General features: G+C 36.0%; 1 protein-coding gene across 1 annotated transcript in view; it reads left to right on the top strand.

The window, feature by feature from the left end:
* ARIH1 (ariadne RBR E3 ubiquitin protein ligase 1) overlaps positions 1 to 21,931 on the top strand; it is a 118,281-nt gene that overhangs the window by 43,550 nt on the left and 52,800 nt on the right. Inside the window, exon 2 of the mRNA XM_032342527.1 lies at positions 1,913 to 1,980. Within this exon, the coding sequence (XP_032198418.1) occupies positions 1,913 to 1,980 (68 nt within the window). The remainder of the gene's footprint in view (positions 1 to 1,912; positions 1,981 to 21,931) is intronic.

The raw sequence follows: 21,931 nt of genomic DNA, 5'->3' as shown, positions 1-21,931 counted from the left end.
GCATCAGAGAACATTTGTCCTCTTCTTCCTTTTTTCTGTGTGCAAGCAACTCCTGAAACATTTTCCCCAAGCACTCTACTCTGTGTAGTGGTAGAGAACACCGTGTATTTGGGTGCCACAGAGTTACAGGTCACACAGTTCTCATGGGCACTACTAATTGATAGGATTATTGCCTTTGTTTTACATGTGACTAAACCTAAATGAATAATTACTTCAATTGCAGGCAGACCCTGTTGCGAAAATCTGTTTCCAAACTGAGTTGGGTTGGGGTGGTTGGGGTGTTTATAAATTGTTGAATCATATGTCTGAGAAAGAGCTAGGCAAAACACTGTGTATATTCTGCCCAAACAAACATAAAATAGGATCAGTTAATAGGGTTTTTTTGTTTGTTTGTTTTGTTTTGTTTTACATATTAACTCTTGTAAAGTGATGATGTCTGTCGCATGCTCTGTTAAAGGAGAATTCCTAAGGTGGTCTGGGCCCAAGAAGCAAGGATGGATAAATGGATTAGCAAAGTGTGTCTAGAGTGGGAGAATGAAAGTTAACGTTATCTACAGCTTTGGATTTGGGGGAGGGGTATTGAATGTAGGTGAATTTTTCTATGACAAATTGTATTGTTTCATGATATTTTTATGCAAGATAACCTTTTAATTAAATCAGTTGTTAACTAATACTGTGTTCTCACTATGGTGATACAGAAGTAGTTTTATGCAGAGATCTTTTTGAAATGTTATTTGATGTAATAAAATTATACGTGACCTACAAATAAGCAGATTCAGGTTTGAGTTCCAGCTCTGACATTGTAACTAGCATTTTAGGTCAAAATTCTGTACCCAGATAGTAACCTGACTAGTTTGATGGGAAATGGAAATAAATATTAATGAAAATAAATGACAGCATTAAACAATAGGACAGTCAGTTTTGGGTTTATTTCATGCTGTTAGCCTTTCCTTCTAGAACTGAAACAGTAGCCTCTGATTATACTCTTTAAGTTATTACCCAAAACAAATATTTTGTCTTTTTCATTAAATATCTCTGAAGGACCTTGTGACTTATAAATGGTTTAGATTCATTTGAACTATTGAATACAATAAAGTATTAGAAATTTTATTCATTAGAAATTTTGTTAACAGAGTGACAGTATGCTAAATCTTAATTGTAAAAGAGTTCATTTAAATTAGTGCTTGATTTAATATAGCAGGTTTTCATTAGATTTCTTTTTGGCTTATTTTAAAAAAATTTTTTATTATATTCAGTTGGCTGGCACATGGTATTACATCATTAGTTTTGATGTAGTGTTCAGTGATTCATTAGTTGCGTATAACACCCAGTGCTCATCACCGCACGTGCCCACCCAGTTACCCCATCCTCCCACACCCCTTCCTTCTGTAACCCTCAGTTCGGTTCCAGGATTCCAGAGTCTCTCGTGGTTTGTCTCCCTCTCTGATTTTTTCCCATTCAGTTTTCCCTCCCTTCCCTTGTGGTCCTCTGCGCTTTTCCTTAGTTCCACATATGAGTGAAACTATATGATAATTGTCTTTCTCTGCTTGACTTATTTACTTAGCATAATCCCCTCCAGTTCCATCCGTGTCGATGCAAATGGTGGGTATTATCCTTTCTAATGGCTGAGTAATATTTCATTGTATATATGAACCACATCTTCCTTATCCATTCTTTCTGGCTTATTTTGAATTCTGCTTTATAATCCTGTAGAAATCTGACAAATTAGTATGGCAAACTATTTTTAAATAGTCTTGATCTTACAACTAAATTTTGTGTTTTTCTTTGTAGAATAAAGAAATATCTTAGGAAAGGAAATTTGGGTGGGATGAAATTAAATTCAGCCTAAAATTCACTAAATGTTAATGAAGTACTATTACCTTAAAATAACTTTTTTTCCCCCCTTCTTTAGAATCCAGCAACTATCACAAGAATACTCCTTAGCCACTTCAATTGGGATAAAGAGAAGCTAATGGAAAGGTAAGGAACTATATTGTCAGCTTTGTACTTACAAGTAACACAGAAAGCCTGTTGAACTGAATTTATAAGAAGCAAATAAGGAATTGATTTATAGACTGGTATGTGAAAAAAACCAGTGTGCAAGTATGTGCTTTAATTTCTTGTATTCCTCATCTGTAAATTTTGCAATAAACTTAATGTTACGGAAACTCAGGCTTAGTGTTCCTTTTATTTTGGAGCTAAGGTGGGGGCTCTTCTTCAGTATCTTCAAAATTACATCATCTTGAGTACTGAGAACTAAAAATGTGTCTTGAAAAACTGGTCGAGGGGCACCTGGCTGGCTCAGTTGATGGAAAATGTAGCTCTTGATCTCAGGGTCCTGAGTTCAAGCCCCACGTTGGGTGTCGAGCCTACTTCAAAGAAGAAGATAAAATACATTTTATTTTTATTTATTTATTTTTTTAAAATACATTTTAAAAAGCAATTGATACAGTCTTCAAACGTATGAATAATATCTTCCATTAATTACTTAAAATTTTCTTGCCCATAAAACTTTATTTTAAGCATATTAAAGACATTTATTCAGTAAAAATAAGTTACTCAGGGTATCCCGACCATCAAAATAGCTGTTTGGACTTGTTCTCTGATTTCAAGCAAGATTATATTCCGTTGAGTATTTTTAAATATTACATGAGTATTTTCTATTATATATTCCATTGGGTATTTTCTCTCTGAAAATGTTTCTAGTTCTAAAAGGGAAGAAATTACAGGAGTAGTGAAGGACAATATTAATGCATTTCTTAACTTTTTTCTTCCTTAGATTGTGGTAGGGTGACAGCCTATATTTATTCTACCAGCCATATTCTTCAGTCTAAAATTAGTAATCCTAATTTTAATAAAGAATTAACACTAGTTGTTGGGAATTGAGAACCCAAATATTATGAGAAGTAAATGGAAAATACTTCCCATTTGATTTTAAAGTTGAAAGAAGTTTGGAAAACATATATTAAATAATACCAAGCACATTGCTCAATTTATTTTTTAAAGATTTTATGTATTCGTCAGAGAGAGAGAGATCACAAGCAAGGGGAGCAAGCAGGCAGAGGGAGAAGCAGGCTCCCAGGGCTATGGGATCATAACCTGAGCCGAAGGCAGACAGTTAACCAGCTGAGCCACCCATGTGTCCCCATTGCTCAGTTTCTCACACATTGCACCCCAACTACAATTTAATAGTAACAAATAGTAGTTATCAGTTATGAAGCCCTTTGTTCCAGGCATTATGGAGTTAGAAACTATTATCTCCACTTAATTGATATGGAAAGTAAAGCTCTTAGGGCTTAATATATTTATCTCAGTTTTGTAACACAAGGAGTTAGCATTCAAACTCAGGTCTGTTGGACCCCAGAGCTTATGTTCTTAAACATACATAGTTTTCCCAGGGTTCATGGAGAATAAAATATTCCTCAGTGTGAGTGCCCCTGCTGCCCTTGTGGATCTGACCACCTTTTTTGAAGTCAGTAGTATTTCTTATTTTTGGTAACATTTATTTTGGGGCTTATTTTATGACACTTAGGTTAGGAAAAGGAGTTTTCATTATTTATATCTGATTTTTTTTTTCTAGTGAACTTGACTTAACAGTTTGTTTCTTATTAATGTATTTCTCCAAAGAAAATTTCTCCTATAACACTATTGACACTGCTGAAAGCATTTTTCAGTTAAATACTTTACTTAGTGGTAAGTATGAATTAAAAAGTAGGCAGCTCCTTGGAAACTTCTATGTGTGTGTGAACTTTTCAGTTTCTTTTTGTAATTTCAGTGTTTTATATATTCTGAGGGTATGTTATTGGGTACCTTTTAATCTTTAATGTGTTTAAAACCAATATGCAGTATCTTTTTGTCTCATTTAATGAGTTTCACATTGTACTCCATGTTTAATATTAACACTGCCACACTCAGTGATTACTAATATGTTTAGATTAAATTATTGCCATTTTAAGTTGTTCTTTATATTTTTGTTGTTGTTGTTGGCTTGGTATCAATTTTTCTTCCCTTCCCCCCCCTAATTTCAGAGTTACCTGTTTTATTTCAGTTTTTCTAGTGGTCACCTTTATAAGCATTTTTACTAGCTTATATTTAACTTTTTTTTTTTTTTTTTCCCTTTTGGCTAGTCTCTTGGCATCCCACTGTTTTCTCCAAATTTACCTTTTTCCCTCCAGAATATATCTTTAGTCATTTAAGTCATTTCATATGTATTAAAATTTTTAAGGGCTCTAAGGGAAGTCCTTAATATTCTGAAATTTGGGGTAGTTTTGAAAGCACATCTAGTTGGGCCCTTTAAGTCTGAGAACTATTATTTTTGGCCATACCACCCTGAACGCGCCCGATATCATTTGATCTCAGAAGCTAAGCAGGGTCAGGCCTGGTTAGTACTTGGATGGGAAATTCTTAGCTATTATTTCTTCTACTTTTCTTGATTCTCTTAATGCTTTCTGTAATCCATGTTAGTCAACATGTTGAAATTTCTGGATCTCTTTTGGAAGTTAATTTTAACTTTCTAAAAATGTTTTTTTCTGTACTTTTCATCTTTGTCTTTCTACTCTGGTCTGTGAAGTTTCTCAGGTTTATCTTTAATTCACTAACTTGTGTTTCTTTTTGCACCCATTCTGCTATTTAGCCATCTTGAATTGTTTAGTTCAACAGTATCCATTTTATTTATTTTAATAACTTAATGCTTGTTTTATGGATGCTCTCTTTCCCTTATCTCCCTTGACACATAATTCTTCTTATACTAATGTGTTTTCTTCTAGACTGTTTTTCAGTAAACATTTAAAATATGTATTGGTATTTGGTACCTTTCAGAGTGTGTTATTTTCAAATTGGTCAAATTTACACTAATGAATTCCAGTAAAAATCAATATGCATTCTATTTTCACACTTGCAAGTAACTTATTATCCCAAAATGATTATAACTAAACAGGGACAATACAAATGTAGGATATGGCTGATGAGAACTAGGAATTTGCAGGCTTAGTATCTTCATAAGAAAAAGAAAAATAGATAGAAAACAAAGCCTTTGAAACAGGAACTTAGAAAAACACAAAATAAACCCAAAGACAATAGGATAGGTATTTAAGATAAAAGCAACGTAAATGAAATAGAGAACAAAAATACATAAAACAAAAACTTCTTCGAAAAGGATTTTTTTTAAAGGGAAATATCAAAAGAAGAGAAACAAGCCGGGCACTTGGAGAAAATATTTGCAAAAGGTATCTGATAAAGACTATCCAAAATAGATAAAGAACTCCTAAAACTCACTAATAAAAAAAAACCCAGTGGGTAAAGATCTGAATAGACACTGCATTAAAGAAGATACACAGATGTTAAATAAGTGTATGAAGAGATACTCAACAGCATATATTATCAAGGCATTGCTAATTAAAACAAGATATCACTGCCTACTTATTAGAATTGGCTAAAATCCAAAACACTGACACTACCAAGTACTGATGAGGATGCGGAGCAACAAGAACTCTCCTTGCTGGTGGGGATGCAAAATGGCGTAGCTGATTTGCTTCCAGTTTGGCAGTTTCTTACAAAACTAAACATACTCTTACCATAGGATCTAGCACTCATACTTTTTGGTATTTACCCAAATGAGTTGAAAGCTTGTGTCCACACAAAAACCTGCACATGAATATTCATAACATTTTTATTCATAATTCTAAAATTTAGAAGCAATCAAGATGTCCTCCAGTTGGTGAGTGGATGAATAAACTGTGATATGTCCAGACGCTTGAATATTATTTAGTGCTAAAAAGAAATGAGGTATGAAGTCATGGAGAGACATGGAGAAACTTTAAATGCACGTTACTGAGTGAAAGAAGCAATCTGCAAAAGCTATATACTGTGTGTGATTCCAACGATATGACATTTTGGAAAAGAAAAAACTACAGGGATAGTAAGATCAGTGGTTGCCACTGATAGTAAGATCAGTGATTAGGTGGAGGGAAGGATGAATACGTGGAGCAAAAAGGATTTTTAGGGCCGTGAAACTGTTCTGTATGAAACTGTTATGTTGCATATGTATCACAGTACATTTGTCTAAACCTATAAAATGTATAACACAAAAGTGAACCTTAATGTAATCTGTGTACTTTGGATGATAATGGTGTGTTGATGATTCTGTCAGGTGTGCCGCTCTGGTATGAGTTGTTGATAGTGGCTCAGATTGGGGGTTGGGGGCAAGGGATAAATAGGAGTGCTCTCTACTTTTCTGCTCAGTTTTGCTGTAAAATCTTGTCAAAATGGGTGAGGAAATAAACCATTGGCAGATATGGTTGTAGGGGAGAAAGGCACAAATAAACAACATTGGGCATAATGCATAATTATAGATAGGAAAAATATTTCAGAATTATAAATGAATACTGAGTACTACTTTTACCAGTATATTTGAAAGCTTAGAATTGGAAATTCTAAGTAGAAAAATAACCATGGAAAAATGTAGTAATATACTAAAAGATTTCCTCTCCTCCAAAAACTGCTTAACTAGATGATTTTATGGTCAAGTTCTATCTAATAAACCATCAAGGAACTGCAAGTTTCTATTGAAAATTATTTCAGAACATGGAAAAAGAAAAGACATCATTAATTCCTGTTAGCCAAATCAGAATAACCCTTGTTATTACAAAATTGGAGAACAGCTGCATAAGATAAAAACCACCTTTATTATGAACATAGCTGTTGAATTAATAAGTAATCTTTAATTAAATTGGAAGAATTAATGGTCTAGTAAGACTTCTAGCGTTTCTCCTAGGAATGTAAGAGTAGGTCATGATTAAGAAAAAAATAATTTATCTATAGTATTTTACTACTCTTTAACAGGTTAGTGTTACCCATGATTTAGGGAAAAAAAAACAATTTTTAGCAAACTAAGAAGGTAATTTCTCAGTTTCATAAAGGGTATTAACTAATAATGTACAGCAGAATTACCCTTAAATTTTGAAACATTGGAAGGATGTCCAATAAAATCAAACAGGGTACTGGCTATCACGGGCATTTAAATGTACTAGAAGTTCTGATAAGTAAAATAATACATGGAAAATTAAATAAATGGTAAAAAATTGTTTGGTAATGGGAGGTTATGGATTATATTTAGATTTTTCTTCATACTTTTATGTGTTCTGTGGACTTTCTTCAGTAATCCTAGAAAAGTGTTAACAGTAATACATTAACTCATAACTTATGTAATTCAGAAAACAAGCACTCACTTGTAATGAAAGCTTTTATTTAAAAAGGGAAGAGAAATTTTTGTAGACCATATAATTATCTACCTAGAAAACTTCAAAGAATCAACTGATAAACTATTAAGAACTTTAAAAAACACCAATGCTTAGGCCCCTTTCCATTCATTCTCCTTCCACCTCCCTTAATACCCTTGGAAAAAAGAACGTAAGGAGGCTTTGCTCATTGACACTGTGCATCTTCCTGTCCTTGAGTATAAAAGTGAAGGTGACTTGTATGACAATCTTGTAACAATTTAGAATCCCAGGAATTGTAAGAAAGGTTAGCATGGCCAATAATTTTGCTACATAGCTTTATGTACTTATTTATTTACTTATTTATAGATTTATTTATTTGAGAGAGAGAGAGCACAAGCTGGGGGTGGAGGCAGAGGGAGAAACAGGTTTACCACTGAGCAAAGAGCCAGTTGAGGGACTCATTCCCAAGATCCCTGGACCACGGCCCCAGCTGAAGGGCAGACATTTAATCCACCGAGCCACCCAGGTGCCCCTACATAGCATTTTTCAAAGAAATTGTACTTCCCAGTTGGTAACACAATATATTCAAGTATGATTTCTATTCATTTTGACATAATTAAAGAGAAATCTTACTCTAGGAAAAATTGTGAAGTACTTCACATTCTGTCCTTTCTTTCTACTGTCTTTCCTCATTTCCATATACCAGGCATATTAGTTTCTTATTTATTTATTCATTAGGGAGCCTCCCTGCCATGGAGGAGGATCTTAGAGTCTAGTGAGAGCCATCGAGGTTTAAGTAGATTTCTTGCTAACAGTTCTTATTTGTCCCCAGACTTCTAGTCCATAGTTTAAACAAATTTATCCTGACCCCCAAAACAAGTAATTTATTCTTTTAAAGATACATTTTGGTGAAGGTGGTGAGGGGCTTATGGAGAAGGGACCATTTAAATTTTTTGGTGTCATCTTTTCTCCCTGATAGCAACTTTCCAAACCTTTGCCATTTTCTTTCTTACCCAGCCTTTTGCATTTTTACTCTGTATATTAACTTTTTTTCTGTTGTATAAATTAAATAGAATTTTCTCTCTTCACTGGATTTCTTCCCATGCTCCTCCACATGAAGCAAAACAGAACAAATCAGGGAATTAGAAGTGTGCCAACAACTTGATCTGCCCTTCTACTTCTAAACTTTAAAGGCTAACCTTTCCATCTGGGCTTTGATCTTATAATTTTTTTGTGGGGTGTTTCTTCCATTATTTCATCTATCTTATCTTGAGCCCTCTCCCTTTCCTGATATATCAGTCAGGGTTTTTAGTTGTAAGTATACTTGAAGAGAACAGGTGAGAAACGACATTAAAGATGGAGAATCGGGTGCCTGGGAGACACAATGGATTAAGCCTCTGGTCATGATCTCAGGGTCCTGGGATCGAACCCCACATTGGGCTCTCTGCTCAGTGGGGAGCATGCTTCCCCCTCTCTCTCTGCATGCCTATCTGACTACTTGTGATCTCTCTCTCTGTCCAAAAAAAAAAAGATGGAGATTCAGTGACTAAATAAAGGCTATGCATTCAGCAAAAGTGCCCAAGTCATAGTGTCCAACTGTTTTCAGTAAATGCTGTTGCTATTGCCGTTGGGCACAGGCATCACAGCTCATCAACAGTATTGGGCATGTGTCATCACAACTGGTATTTCTGATGTTTTGGCCTCTGAAAGCTGAATGTATCCTACCCCTATTGGCAGAATGAATTCCTCACAAATCTTAAAGTACCATGCTTTTCACAAACTATAGGTCACACTTACTCTGCTAGGCCTGAATCCATTCAGCAGGAGAGATTGGGAAAGTGAGTTGTCCTTTTTTTCCCTTTCTTTTTATGACAAAACTTTTTTATTTTAGATTTTTTTTTATTATTACTGTTGAAATATAATTGACATATAATGTTTGGTTTCAGGTGTACGACATAGTGATCAGCAGTTGTTTGCATTACTCAGTCGTTAATGATAAATGTGGTTAACCTCTGTCACCATATAATGTTATTACAATATTACTGTCTATATTCTCGAGAATATAGACTTTATTTCTATGATTTAACTAGTTTTATAACTGGAAGTTTGTACCTATTTTGCCCGTACTTTCCACCCACCTCCCTTGACAAGACATTTACAAATTCAGCTTCTGGGGCGCCTGGGCAGCTCAATCGGTTAAGCTTATGACTCTTAATTTCAGCTCAGATCATGATCTCAGGATCATGTGATTGAGCCCCACTTTGGGCTCCTCGATCAGTGGGGAATCTGCTACTCTCTTTGTCCCTTTCCCTCTGCCTTTCCCCTGCTCATGCACACTGTCTTTCTCTCGGTCTCTAAAATAAATAAATCTCTAAAAATTAAGCTTCTGTCTGCCATTCTATTATCTTTATTTCTGTTCTTATATTACACTTTAGTAGTACACAACTTTTAAAATGTCACCAAATTCATTTTTGTGTTGACTCAACTTTGCAACCGTTTCCTTTGTCTGACATGGGGCTTCTGTGGATATCTGTGTAGGCTGTTAGCTACAGTGCCCAAGGGAGCACTTTTGGACTGGTGCTGTCATTGGCCCATGCCTGGCATACCCTTCCATATTGTACTTTTTTCTAATTTTTTTTTTAAGATTTTATTTATTTATTTGAAAGAGATCACAAGTAGGTGGGCGGGGGTGGGGAAGCAGGCTCCCTGCTGAGCAGAGAGCCCAATGTAGGGCTCAATTCCAGGACCCCAGGATCATGACCTGAGCCGAAGGTAGAGGCTTTAACCCACTGAGCCACCCAGGCACCCCTCTTAATTGTTCTTTAAAACCCAACTTAAGGGGTGCCCAGGTAGCTCAGTCATTGTCTGCCTTCTGCTTAGGTCCTGATGCCTGTGTCCTGGGATCTAGCCCCACATCGGGTTCCCTGCTCGGTGGGGAGCCTGCTTCTCCCTCTCCCACTCCCCCTGCTTGTGTTCCCGCTCTCGCTATATCTCTCTCTGTCAAATAAATAAAATTTTTAAAAAAATTGTAGGATAAAAGAAAATAAAACCCAGCTTAAGCTTTAATTCTAAGATGGCTATGCATATTTCTCAAGACAGCTAATCACTTCTTCATTGGTTCTTTTATATGTGTTTAATATGTCAGAACTTCTGTTAGAGTTGTTTGTGTGTAAGAACTATCTTACTCATCTTTCATTGCTAGTACATAACACAATTCCTAATATATAGTGTTTAGTAAATATTTTAGTTCAACCATTTCTAGGTTTTATTTATTTATTTATTTTTTTGTAATATACACGTAATTTCTGTAAATTATGACAAGCATGTAAATCAGATTTCAATATGTCAGGGACTAGAGACAAAGCCCCCCAAATCAAGCTTCTTTAGAGTTGATAACAAGTAAAAAAAAGAATAATAATAACAACAAAAAACAAACCTGTATCTTCTCCATAAGGTGGGCGTTATTGAGTTAACTGGTATACACACACACACACACACACACACACACACACACACACCCCCACACCAGGAGAGATATATAGGTGGTTGATGACTTATTTCTTTTCATGGATAGGTATAATCAAAGAATCTTGATTGATTGAAGATTGATTTCAATGCAGACTGTGTTGCAAATAGCTTTCCACTTTCCATTCTGAAGCTATAACACCATTTAGTGAATAGTTACTAGAACCAGTACTTGTATGTTGTTATGATGGTATGGAAATTTTCTTAGCCACACCACTAATAATACATTGTTTCACAGTTAACTTCTAGGATGTGAGTGTAAATTTGGTTTGTCACAAACCAGGCTTTTATGATGGCATTCATCACTATTCTATAGTGTAGTGGGTTTTTACTGTTTAAACAGTTGAGGTGTTATCAGGGAGCATGTATAGAAAGCGGCAAATGTACCGTCTTACACTGTAGTGGTTAAGAACATAGGATCTCTGCTCCACCACCTCCTAGTGTATGAACTCGGAGCAATTTTCTCCTTTAGTTACTTCACTTGAAGTTATTCTGTTGTCCCTAGTCTCCCTGCTATCTTGCCACTTCATAAATTCCAAGAATGTTTTTTAATATCAGCTGTGTAAAAGACATTGACCAGAGGTTTGATGATGAAGAGGTACACAAAACCATGTATCATATACCATTTTACCCTTAAGGTACTTATAGATAAAGCTTTAAGGGAATACATAAATGGTTATTTCTGGCTCAGGTGGGAAAGGATTTGTTGATGAGATGGCATTTGATTGGGCTTGGGAGAGCAGGCAGAGTGGGAACCTGGGCACTTCAGGAAAGAAGTTGGGGGAAGGGGGTAGCTTAAGAAACATATGTTGAATGGTAATGAGATTTAGAGCAACTGGAGTACATGAAAGATAGAAGAAAAATGATGGGGCATGTTTAATAGGAAGCACACTGTGGAGGACCTTGAATTCTAAGCAACTGAATTTGGCTTTTTTTCCTTTTAAGTGGGAAGATTTTAAGGTTGTTTTTGGAGAAATGTGATAAAAGGGCATTATTGCAGGAAAAAAATTTAATTACAATATGAGCTGATTGTCCATCGGCAGGATGACCCATTGGAAAACTATTTTAATAACCCAGGTAAAAGAGAAATGTTGGTTTGACTTAGGATAGTGATGGCTGATTAAAAGCAGAGTGTGGGTGGAAGAGATGTTAAGCTGGAGTTTGAACTGTGACAGAAAATATGAGACTCTTGGAAATTTCTGGTAATTTGGGCCATTCTATCCACTAAATATAGTAGAGAAATCTTTTTGATATTGGAACATCTTTTTTCTTTTTTTCCTGAAGATTTTATTTATTTACTTGACAGGGGGATGGGGAGAGCACAGGCGGGGGAGCAGAAGAGGAAGAGGGAAAAGCAGGCTCTCCCCACAGAGAGCCTGATGCGGTGCTCAATCCCAGGACCCTGGGATCATGACCTGAGCTGAAGGCAGATGCTTCACCCACTGAGCCACCCACGTGCTCCAATATTGAAACATCCTTTAAAAATAAAGAATATCTGGGGTGTCTGGGTGGCTCAGTTGGTGGAGAGTCTGCCTTTGGCTCAGGTCATGATTTCGGGATCCTGGGATTGAACCTTGCTTCGGGCTCCCTGCTCATTGGGGAGCCTCCTTCTCTTCTCCCTCTGCCCCTCCCCCCACTCTGCTCTTTCTTTCTCACTCTATCTCAAATAAATGAAATCTTTTTTAAAAAATCAAAAATATCAAAGTATTAGTAAAATAGGAATGAAAGGGTTAAGGCCCAAGAGAATATGGAAACTTAGGCAGATGAGCCAAGCGTTCAGTCTGCTTTGCACTGGAAGTATATTCTGATCTAGAAGAGGTAGCTAAGAGTAGCTAAGGTGGCTGTGATTTTTTGTTTTAATTTTTTATTAACATATAATGGATTATTAGTCCCAGGGGCACAGGTCTGTGAATTACCGGGTTTACATACAGATGGCTGTGATTTTTATTGGCCGTTTGGTTTGTGTGTTGCGGGGGGGGTGGTTTGGAGTCTTAGACCCACCAAGAATGAGGGTCAGGTAAACCAGCTCTTCTAAAGATTAAAGATAGTATTCATGTCATGTATGCCCCAGAAAATCTTAAGCCTTGAATGTGGATTAAGATGGTCCCAGACTGTTAATGTACTCAGGCACTTGACACAAACAAATAAAAATGTCTTCCAGGGAAAGAACATTAAGACCTCAAACTACTTCCCCAAATTATTTTTTTAAATTAAAACATAACAATTTGAGACTCCAGATATTAGAATTGTCAGGACTGGATCAATAGGGTATACCATCAGCAAGAAACTAGAAAGCCTGAACTGTCGTCTTCTTCTTCTTCTTCTTTTTTTTTTTTTAAGATTTTATTTATTTATTTGACAGAGAAAGAGCTATAGCACATAGGCAGAGAGTGGGGGGAAGTAGGCTCCTCACTGAGCAGAGAGCCCAGTGCGGGGCTTGATCCTGAACTGAAGGCGAAGGCCCAACCCACTGAGCCACCCACGCGCCCCAGTATGAGCTATCTTAACCATATGAAAAAGGTTTTCTTATTTTTCTTTTATTATTGTTAACTTCTTTTTACTTTATTGTATTTTATGTATTCAATTCATAGTTCCATTTCTTTATGTGCAGCTCCTATAAGTATGGTACCAGTGTTAAATTAAACATTAAAAGCACCTGTTGAAATAAGTCAAGTGTAAGTGTGAGACTGTTAGGCATGATCTGGTTCCAGCAAAGTTAGGAAAATGACTCGAAAAAGAATTTCTGTAACTAAAGAAAGTAAGCAAAATTAACTCAGTGACTTAATTTAACAGCAGATTGGACAAAGCTTAGGAGAGGCTTAAGGTACTAAAAGATCAAACTAAACCACTATCTAAATTACGCATACACTAAAAGATGGAAAGTGCAGAAGAGAAGTTAAGAAATGTAGAGGATATAGTGAGAAGATCTTACTGAGTTTTAGGAGAGAATGAACCAAAGGTAGTATTTGAAGATATAATGGCTGATAATTTTCCAGATTGGTGGAAAAAAAAAAAAATGCCCAGAATTTAAGAAGCCTAACAGTTCCCATGCATAATAAATACTATTTCACTGATTCTAAGATATTTTATTTTGGTTAAAAGTTGAATGCATCTTTCAATTGATGGCACCTTGCAGTCCAACAAGATCGAAATACTGACTTAAGTGAAAATTTTCCCATTTCTCTCTCTGGTAAGATCATGAAATTTCGGTACCAAAGCATTTTAGATTTCATGAAATATATGGTAAAAAGAAATCCACTTTTTTTTTTGAAATCCACATTTCAATCCACATTTTAAAACATAGTAAAACTACAGAAACAACAGGGAAAATAGTCATGAAAGCAAGATGCAAGGAAGATTACTTTCAAAGAGTAAAAATTTGTGTATATATTTTATGTAAATAGACAAAAATATATAGAAAGTATATATATTCTTTTTAGAGAACAGCTGACTTAACAGCAGTAGTGGAAATAATAGTAAGATGATACCTCAGTAGGTTGAAAAACAAATGCCAATTTAGAATACGGTGTTCAGGGGTGCCTGGGTGCCTCAATGGGTTAAACCTCTGCCTTCAGCTCATGTCATGGTCTCAGGGTCCTGGGATCAAGCCCCGCATTGGGCTCTCTTCTCAGCAGGGACCCTGCTTTCCTCTCTCTCTTTCTTTGCCTGCTTGTGCTCTCTCTGTCCCAATAAATAAGTAAAAAAATAAATAAATAAATACTGTGTTCATGGAAAATGTTTTCATAAACAGTACCATCTCTTAATTACCATAAATGCCTTTATGTTGTAACTAACGTTTGTATTCTTTTAAGTCAATATTTTAAGTTATATCAATGTTTCAAATATTCATAATGTTATTTAAGCAGCGATTTGAATAATAAGGGAGAAATTGTGGAATGTAATCTAAATTGTGCTTAGGAAGTAGAGTTTATAACCTTAAATGCGTATTTTTTTTAAGGATTTTATTTACTTATTTGAGAGAGAGAGAATGAGAGAGAGTGAACATGAGAGGCAGAAGCAGAGCCCCTGCTGAGCAGGGAGCCCAGCACCGAGACTCGATTCGGGAACTCCAGGATATTTAAGGAAAGTAATGAGCTAAGATTTCATCTTAAGTCTCAAATAATGAGCTAGACGCGTCACAATAGGAAACGAGCAACAGAATAAATTCAGAGAAATTACAAGAGGAAATAACAGTAGAATTTAATAAAACAGCAAAGAAATGTATAGTGGAGTGGCTCAAAGAGCCAGAAGATTTTTTTTTTAAAGACTGATTAACATTGATACCCAGGTGAGATTAATCAAGAAAAAAGGCACAAATAACTAATATCAGGAACAAAAAAGAATGTCACCTTGAATCCTGCTCATTCTTTAAAAAAAAATTCTAAGGTATTGTGGATAACGGTGTCAAAATTCAAAATTTTACACGAAATGGATAAATTCTTAGAAATTTGTGATTTACCAAAATTGACTTGAGAAATAAATAGAAAAACCTATATGAGCTATCACTGTAAAGTGAAATTTTCTGTAAAGAAAAGTCTAAGTCCGGATGGATATACTGGAGAGTTCTACCAACACTTAATGAGATACTAACTCCAACCTTGTATTCTTTTAGAAAACAAAACGAGGACCCCCATCTTTATAAGGCTGTCACAACTTTGATTCCAAGACCCAACTGAAACATTACTTGTCAATTTCTCTCATTTACACAGGTGCAAAAAATAAAATCCACAATACTTGCAAATGAGTTCAACAGTACATAAAGAGGAATATAACCCGGACAGCTCTGATTTATCCCAGGAATCCTAGGTTGGTTTAACATGAAACAATTCACTATGGTCTCCTGAACAGTTTTTTTTTTTTTTTTTAAGATTTTTAAAAATTATTATTTATTTATTTGACAGGCAGAGATCGCAAGTAGGCAGAGAGGCAGGCAGAGAGAGGAGGAAGCAGGCCCCCCGCCAAGCAGAGAGCCCGACGAGGGGCTCGAACCCAGGACCCTGGGACCATGAGCCGAAGGCAGAGGCTTTAACCCACTGAGCCACCCAGGTGCCCCACTTGAACAGATTTTATTGAGAAAAACATTTCAGTAGATTTAAGGGAGTAGTTCCTAAAAATCAGTCATTATTCATGATTTTATAAAGGAGCCATTAGGAAAATAGGCAGGAAAGGGAAATTTATTAATCTAGAAAATCTATAAAAATACCTTTGGGAGATATTATAGTTCATGCTGAAATGTTGGAAAAATTTCCCTGTTAGATAGAGTTCAAAACATGGATCTCTGTTTTCACTTCTGTTCAACGTAATACTGAGGATGATCCTAGCCAGTAGTAAAAAGTATCATAGTTGTAAAGCAGATGATAAACAGTATTCACTGATGATGTGTATTGTGTACATAGGAAATCCAAAGGAGTCTACAGATTTAGTTAATTTAGGAAGACCTGTAAAAATGTTTTATTATTTTTTTTTTCTGCCAGTATTTAGACACATATCTTTGACCCAGTAATTCCACTCCCAGGTATACACCTAGTAGAAAGAAATATGCACATCTAAATTGAAAGTCCTAAGTGTGCTCATAGCAGCATTATTCGTAATAGCTCCAACCTACAAACAACCCAAAGGTCTATTAATAGGTAGATAATTATGGTGTATTTCTGTAATATCTTCAGCAAAAAAAATAACTTAGAGCTGCAATTGACTACATAGACGAATCTTAAAAAGCATCATATTGACTGAAAGGAAGACCTCTAAGTACATATGTCCTGTATGATTTTGTTTGTATTCAGTTCAAGAACAGGCAGAACTAATCCATATTGTTTAGCATGCATATTTAGGTGGTAAAACTTTTAAAGAAATAGGATAGTGATTATGTCTCTGGGGAAGAGGAGTTTGTTACTGAGAAGGGATGTTTGGAGTGTTTCTGAAGCACTAGCTGTATTCTACTTGTTCTGGGTTGGTTATACACAGGTGTTTGCTTTATAACAATTTGTAAGCTGCCCATTGATATTTATGCGCTTTTGTAGAATTGCCATTATATCACAACAAAAATAACTTTAAAACACACGTGTACACATAAGAAAAGGAATGACCTTAAAAGGGAAGGGCCGGTTTGTTTTCTGGATTGTTTTAGGATTCATAGTACCTTTGGTTACCTACAAGTAAAGCAACATTTTGCCAAGACAGTTTCCTCACTACCTTCCTGGGTATCATATCATATCCGTCGTAAATTTTGACCATGTCAGCTCATTTTATCAGTCTGCAATATTTTGATTCCTACCATGTCAATATTTCTGATTCCTACCATGTCAAAGCCATACCGTCTGGCTTTTGAAAACCTTCCATAGTTTCACTCTATTCTGTATGTCTGTACTTACTCCTCTATACTCTGTCAGGATGCCCTTGACTACTATTCAGGTCCCAGTCTTCTCAGGAGCTATATTTTATACAAATTCAGAGCACATATTTCATTCTGGGGTTATACTCACAGATGTAAACATCATGTACAGTTCCATATCTTATGCAACTCACCTGATGCCCCTAGGATCTCCTTAATCTCCAAATTTTTTTTTTTAATCTCCAAATTCTTAACACATTTACTGTTAAGTCATTTTTACATCTTGAAGTTACTTGCTATTTTCTGTACTTAACTAGCTAGCATTCTTCTCCCACGTCTTGTACCCTTAGCATGTCATATTGAAGTAGCTGTCCATCTCTTTCCTTCATGGCCATTATTAACACAGTGATTGACCAACACAGTTCCCACATATAGTTACTTAATATGTGAGGGAACTATGTAAAAATGGATATTAAATATATAGTATTTTGTATTTTGATTCCTTATTCTTAGTTTTAGCATAGCTAGATTTTACCTGAGGACTTCCGTTAAATATATTGAGACATCATTATCAAAATAATAAAATGATATCATTTTAAAATATTTTATATGCATTTTTCATATTTCTCTCCCTTTGGAATCAGATCCACTATTGCATGAAGCAAGTAGTTTGTTTCCTTTTATTTATTAAGTTGTGCTGCTCCTGTGTAGCAAGTGAATAAGACCACTGAGCAGAGCAGAGGGTGTAGACATTTCCCTTGCATGCACATATTTGGACAGAGGGCACAGAAGCCACTGTCTTTGTTTTCTTTGAAGTAAAAAAAATCGTTTTAGAAAATAATACTGGTCCTTGTCATTTTGGGGGCCATAGTCTCTTGTGAGAGAATAATAAAAGCTTTGAAGCTTTTCCTCAGGTGTGGGGAAGTGTGTGTGAAGAACGCACATGTATACATAAGTTACGAAGTTCTGGATACTGTAATGTTCTTGAATATTCAGAGGCTTTAGGTTAGAAGAATTTGGTAAATTGAAATAATCCTGATCAAGCCAGGGAACCTGGATAACTGCCTGTGAGGGGAATAGTCATTAGTTTCTTCTTAAAATGTCTGGCATAGTTTCAGATCTACCTTAAAAGTTCATATGGGAATAAAACTGTATTTCTCAGAAAAGCCTTTTGATTAGCAAAATGTTGGTAATGGTTAAAGCTGGATGAAGGGTATGTGGGAGTTCAATTTACTGTTCTTTTGACTTTGGTATATTGAAATTTTTTATAATGGGGTGGGAACGTTTTGGGAAGATGACATAGATTATTGTGTTTCTGTTACAATTGTGCTTATTCAGGCCTAGAAGGAGCTATCTTCCATCTGTATTGCTGAGATTCTTTTCTTAATATACTTGCTTTCATCATGGCTCAGAACCAAAAAGGATAAAGTATGAAGGAACAAATGGTAGAAAGTTTCTCAAAAATAATACAATATGATAAAAAAGAATGAAACCTTGCCATTTGCAACAACATGGTTAGAGCTAGAGAGGATAAGTCAGTCACAGAAAGATAACTACATAGGATTTCACTCGTGTCTAACTTAAGAAACAAAAGGAGCAAAGGAAAAAAGAGAAGCAAATCAAGAAACAGACTTTAACTATAGAGAACGAACTGGTGGTTACCAGAGGGGAGGTGGGGGGATGGGTGACATAGGCATTGGGGATTAAGGAGTGTCTGTTATGATGAGCACCTGGTTTGTATGGAAGTGTTAAATCACTATATTGTACACCTTAAACTACATTACACTGTATGTTAACTGGAACTTAAAAACTATTTTAAAAATTACATAATAATGGGGAGCCTGGCAGGCTCAGTCAGTAGAACATGTGACTCTGGATCTTGGGGTTGTGAGTTCAAGCTCCATGTTGGGTGTAGAGACTATGTAAAAATGGAATCATTTTTTCTTTCTTTTTTTTTAAATATGTAGGGCACCTGGGTGGCTCAGTCGTTGGGCGTCTGCCTTCGGCTCAGGTCATGATCCTGGGGTCCTGGGGTCCAGGGATCGAGCCCAACATCAGGCTCCCTGCTCAGTGGGAGCCCTGCTTCTTCCTCTCCCAATCCCCCTGCTTGTGTTTTCTCTCTCACTGTCTCTCTGTCTCTGTCAAATAAATAAATAAAATCTTTAAAAAATAAAAATAAAAAAAATTTAAAAATACAATAAAATTTTGTACTGCAACTTGTTTAGTAGCTTCTTTGTCAGGTGGTCTTTGCTCAGCAGTAAGCAAGCTCAGGATTGTATGGGGGTTTTTTGTTTTGTTTTGTTTGTTTGTTTTAATTAAATTGGTTGATTTTCTCATAGGAGAAAAGTCTTAAAATCTCAAAAAGCATTTTTTAAAAATATATGACCAATATATTTATTTATTTAGCTATATTTATTTATTTATATATTATTTATTTAGCTATAAACCACATATAATATATTAATATTAAAATGAGAACTAGGGGCACCTGGGTGGCTCAGTGGGTTAAAGCCTCTGCCTTCCGCTCAGGTCATGATCCCAGGGGCCTGGGATCAAGCCCTGCATCGGGCTCTCTGCTCAGCGGGGAGCCTGCTTCCTCCTCTCTCTCTGCCTGCTTCTCTGCCTACTTGTGATCTCTGTCAAATAAATAAAATATTTTTTTTTAAAGATTTTATTTATTTATTTGACAGAGAGAAATCACAAGTAGTTGGAGAGGCAGGCAGAGAGAGAGAGAGGAGGAAGCAGGCTCCTCACTGAGCAGAGAGCCCGATGCGGGACTCAATCCCAGGACCCTGAGATCATGACCTGAGCCGAAGGCAGCAGCTTAACCCACTGAGCCACCCAGGTGCCCCATAAATAAAATATTTTTAAAAAAATAAATAAAATGAGAACTAAACTTATTTTTTTAGATTAGCACAGAAAAACAACAAAACTTTTAAAACAAGTTCTTGTTCTTTTTCTTTTCCTTTTTTTTTTTTTTTTTATAACATATAATGTATTAGCCCCAGGGGTACAGGTCTGTGTTAAAACAAGTTCTTATAGACATGTGTAAGTCCTCATTAAATCTTTTTTCTTATGAGGGCCAAAAGTCTTCTTAGAAAAAAGATTTTCAGGACGCCTGGGTGGCTCAGTTGGTTGGACGACTGCCTTCGGCTCAGGTCATGATCCCGGAGTCCCAGGATCGAGTCCCGCATCGGGCTCCCAGCTCCATGGGGAGTCTGCTTCGCTCTCTGACCTTCTCCTCGCTCATGCTCTCTCTCACTGTTTCTCTCTCAAATAAATAAATAAAATCTTTAAAAAAAAAAAAAAGAAAAAAAAAGAAAAAAGATTTTCTAACCCTAAGTCCTTACTTTTCTATCCATAAGTTTTAGTTCTCTGGACTTCTGAACTTTACCTAGTAGAGGTTCATATGTGCACCATTTTACATTCTAACTTTAGTCCTTCTTTTTAAAGAATATGATTAAAAACCACATTCTACTTGAAGAGCCCTTTTTAGATTTAAATTTTTACCAAAGTAACAGTTTTTTAAAAGTCTAGTTTTAAGGGTTTTAAATAAAAACTGTTGCTCCAGAGTTTTAGTCGCATTCCCTGGAAGAGAAAGAACTGTTGGCTTTACTATTTAATAGCATGCTTATACTGCTATACTATACTGCATCTGGTGGCTTCTTTCTATGAAATATGAGGATTAAGCTTTGAAACTAATACTTACATGTGGGAAAGGCTTCTCTCATAGTGTGTTTTTTACTCTGTGGTTCAGTTATACTGAACCTTTTCAGTAAGCCTCCTTTTCATACCCTATTATTTTTGTTTTTCATAAATATAATTGCAGTTTTTATTCATCCATATGATTTAAACAAACTTAAACTGTTCCTTTGCTCCTTGACATTTTTGCCCAAGTGTACATTTTCTAAAAGTAGAAAAATTACACCATTAGAAGCAGGTTAATAGGGGCGCCTGGGTGGCTCAGTGGGTTAAGCCGCTGCCTTCGGCTCAGGTCATGATCTCAGGGTCCTGGGATCGAGGCCCGCATCGGGCTCTCTGCTCAGCAGGGAGCCTGCTTCCCTCTCTCTCTCTCTGCCTGCCTCTCCATCTACTTGTGATTTCTCTCTGTCAAATAAATAAATAAAATCTTTAAAAAAAAAAGAAGAAGCAGGTTAATAGGACCCAAAGAATAGTTGAAATCACAATTCCTGGTAGAGATGTTGGTGTCACAGACCTTTTTTTAGTGCTTTATCAGAACTATAGTTAAGGTATACACAGTTAAGGACAATTGTGACTGTTCTGTTGCCTTTTGAAATTGAAGTCTGGTATCCATAAAATGCCACACAAGAATATTGAAACAAAAGTGATTTGGCTATTTAGAAATAGAAATGTGTGTACATGCATATTATACATAGACAGACATAATGTATTTGTATACATTTTCATATATTTGTGTTTTTGTTCCCTCTCAGACTATATAGCATTAGATAATTGACTTTAGTTATACATATGTAATGGGAACATTAAAAGTCTGTAAGGAGGGGTGCCTGGGTGGCTCCAGTGGGTTAAAGCCTCTGCCATTGGCTGAGGTTGTGATCCCAGGGTCCTCTGATCCAGCCCCACATCGGGCTCTCTGCTCAGCGGGGAGCCTGCTTCCTCCTCTCTCTGCCTGCCTCTTTGCCTACTTGTGATCTCTGTCTGTCAAATAAAATATTTAAAAAAAAGAAATCTGTAAGGAGGCTTGAACTCTGAACAGCCTCAGAATATACAGTAGAAAAGCACACTGTATAACTTTAAGTTAGCTTAATCTTTTTGCTTTTCTGATTCTGTTGTGAAAATAAGCACTTATTTAGCAGTGGTGTTTTTATGAAGTGTG

The sequence above is a fragment of the Mustela erminea genome, chromosome 5, assembly GCF_009829155.1.
Source record: "Mustela erminea isolate mMusErm1 chromosome 5, mMusErm1.Pri, whole genome shotgun sequence".
Classification (NCBI taxonomy): domain Eukaryota; kingdom Metazoa; phylum Chordata; class Mammalia; order Carnivora; family Mustelidae; genus Mustela; species Mustela erminea.
The sequence above is the reverse complement of the archived record's forward strand: the minus strand, read 5'-3'. Positions and strand labels throughout refer to the sequence as shown.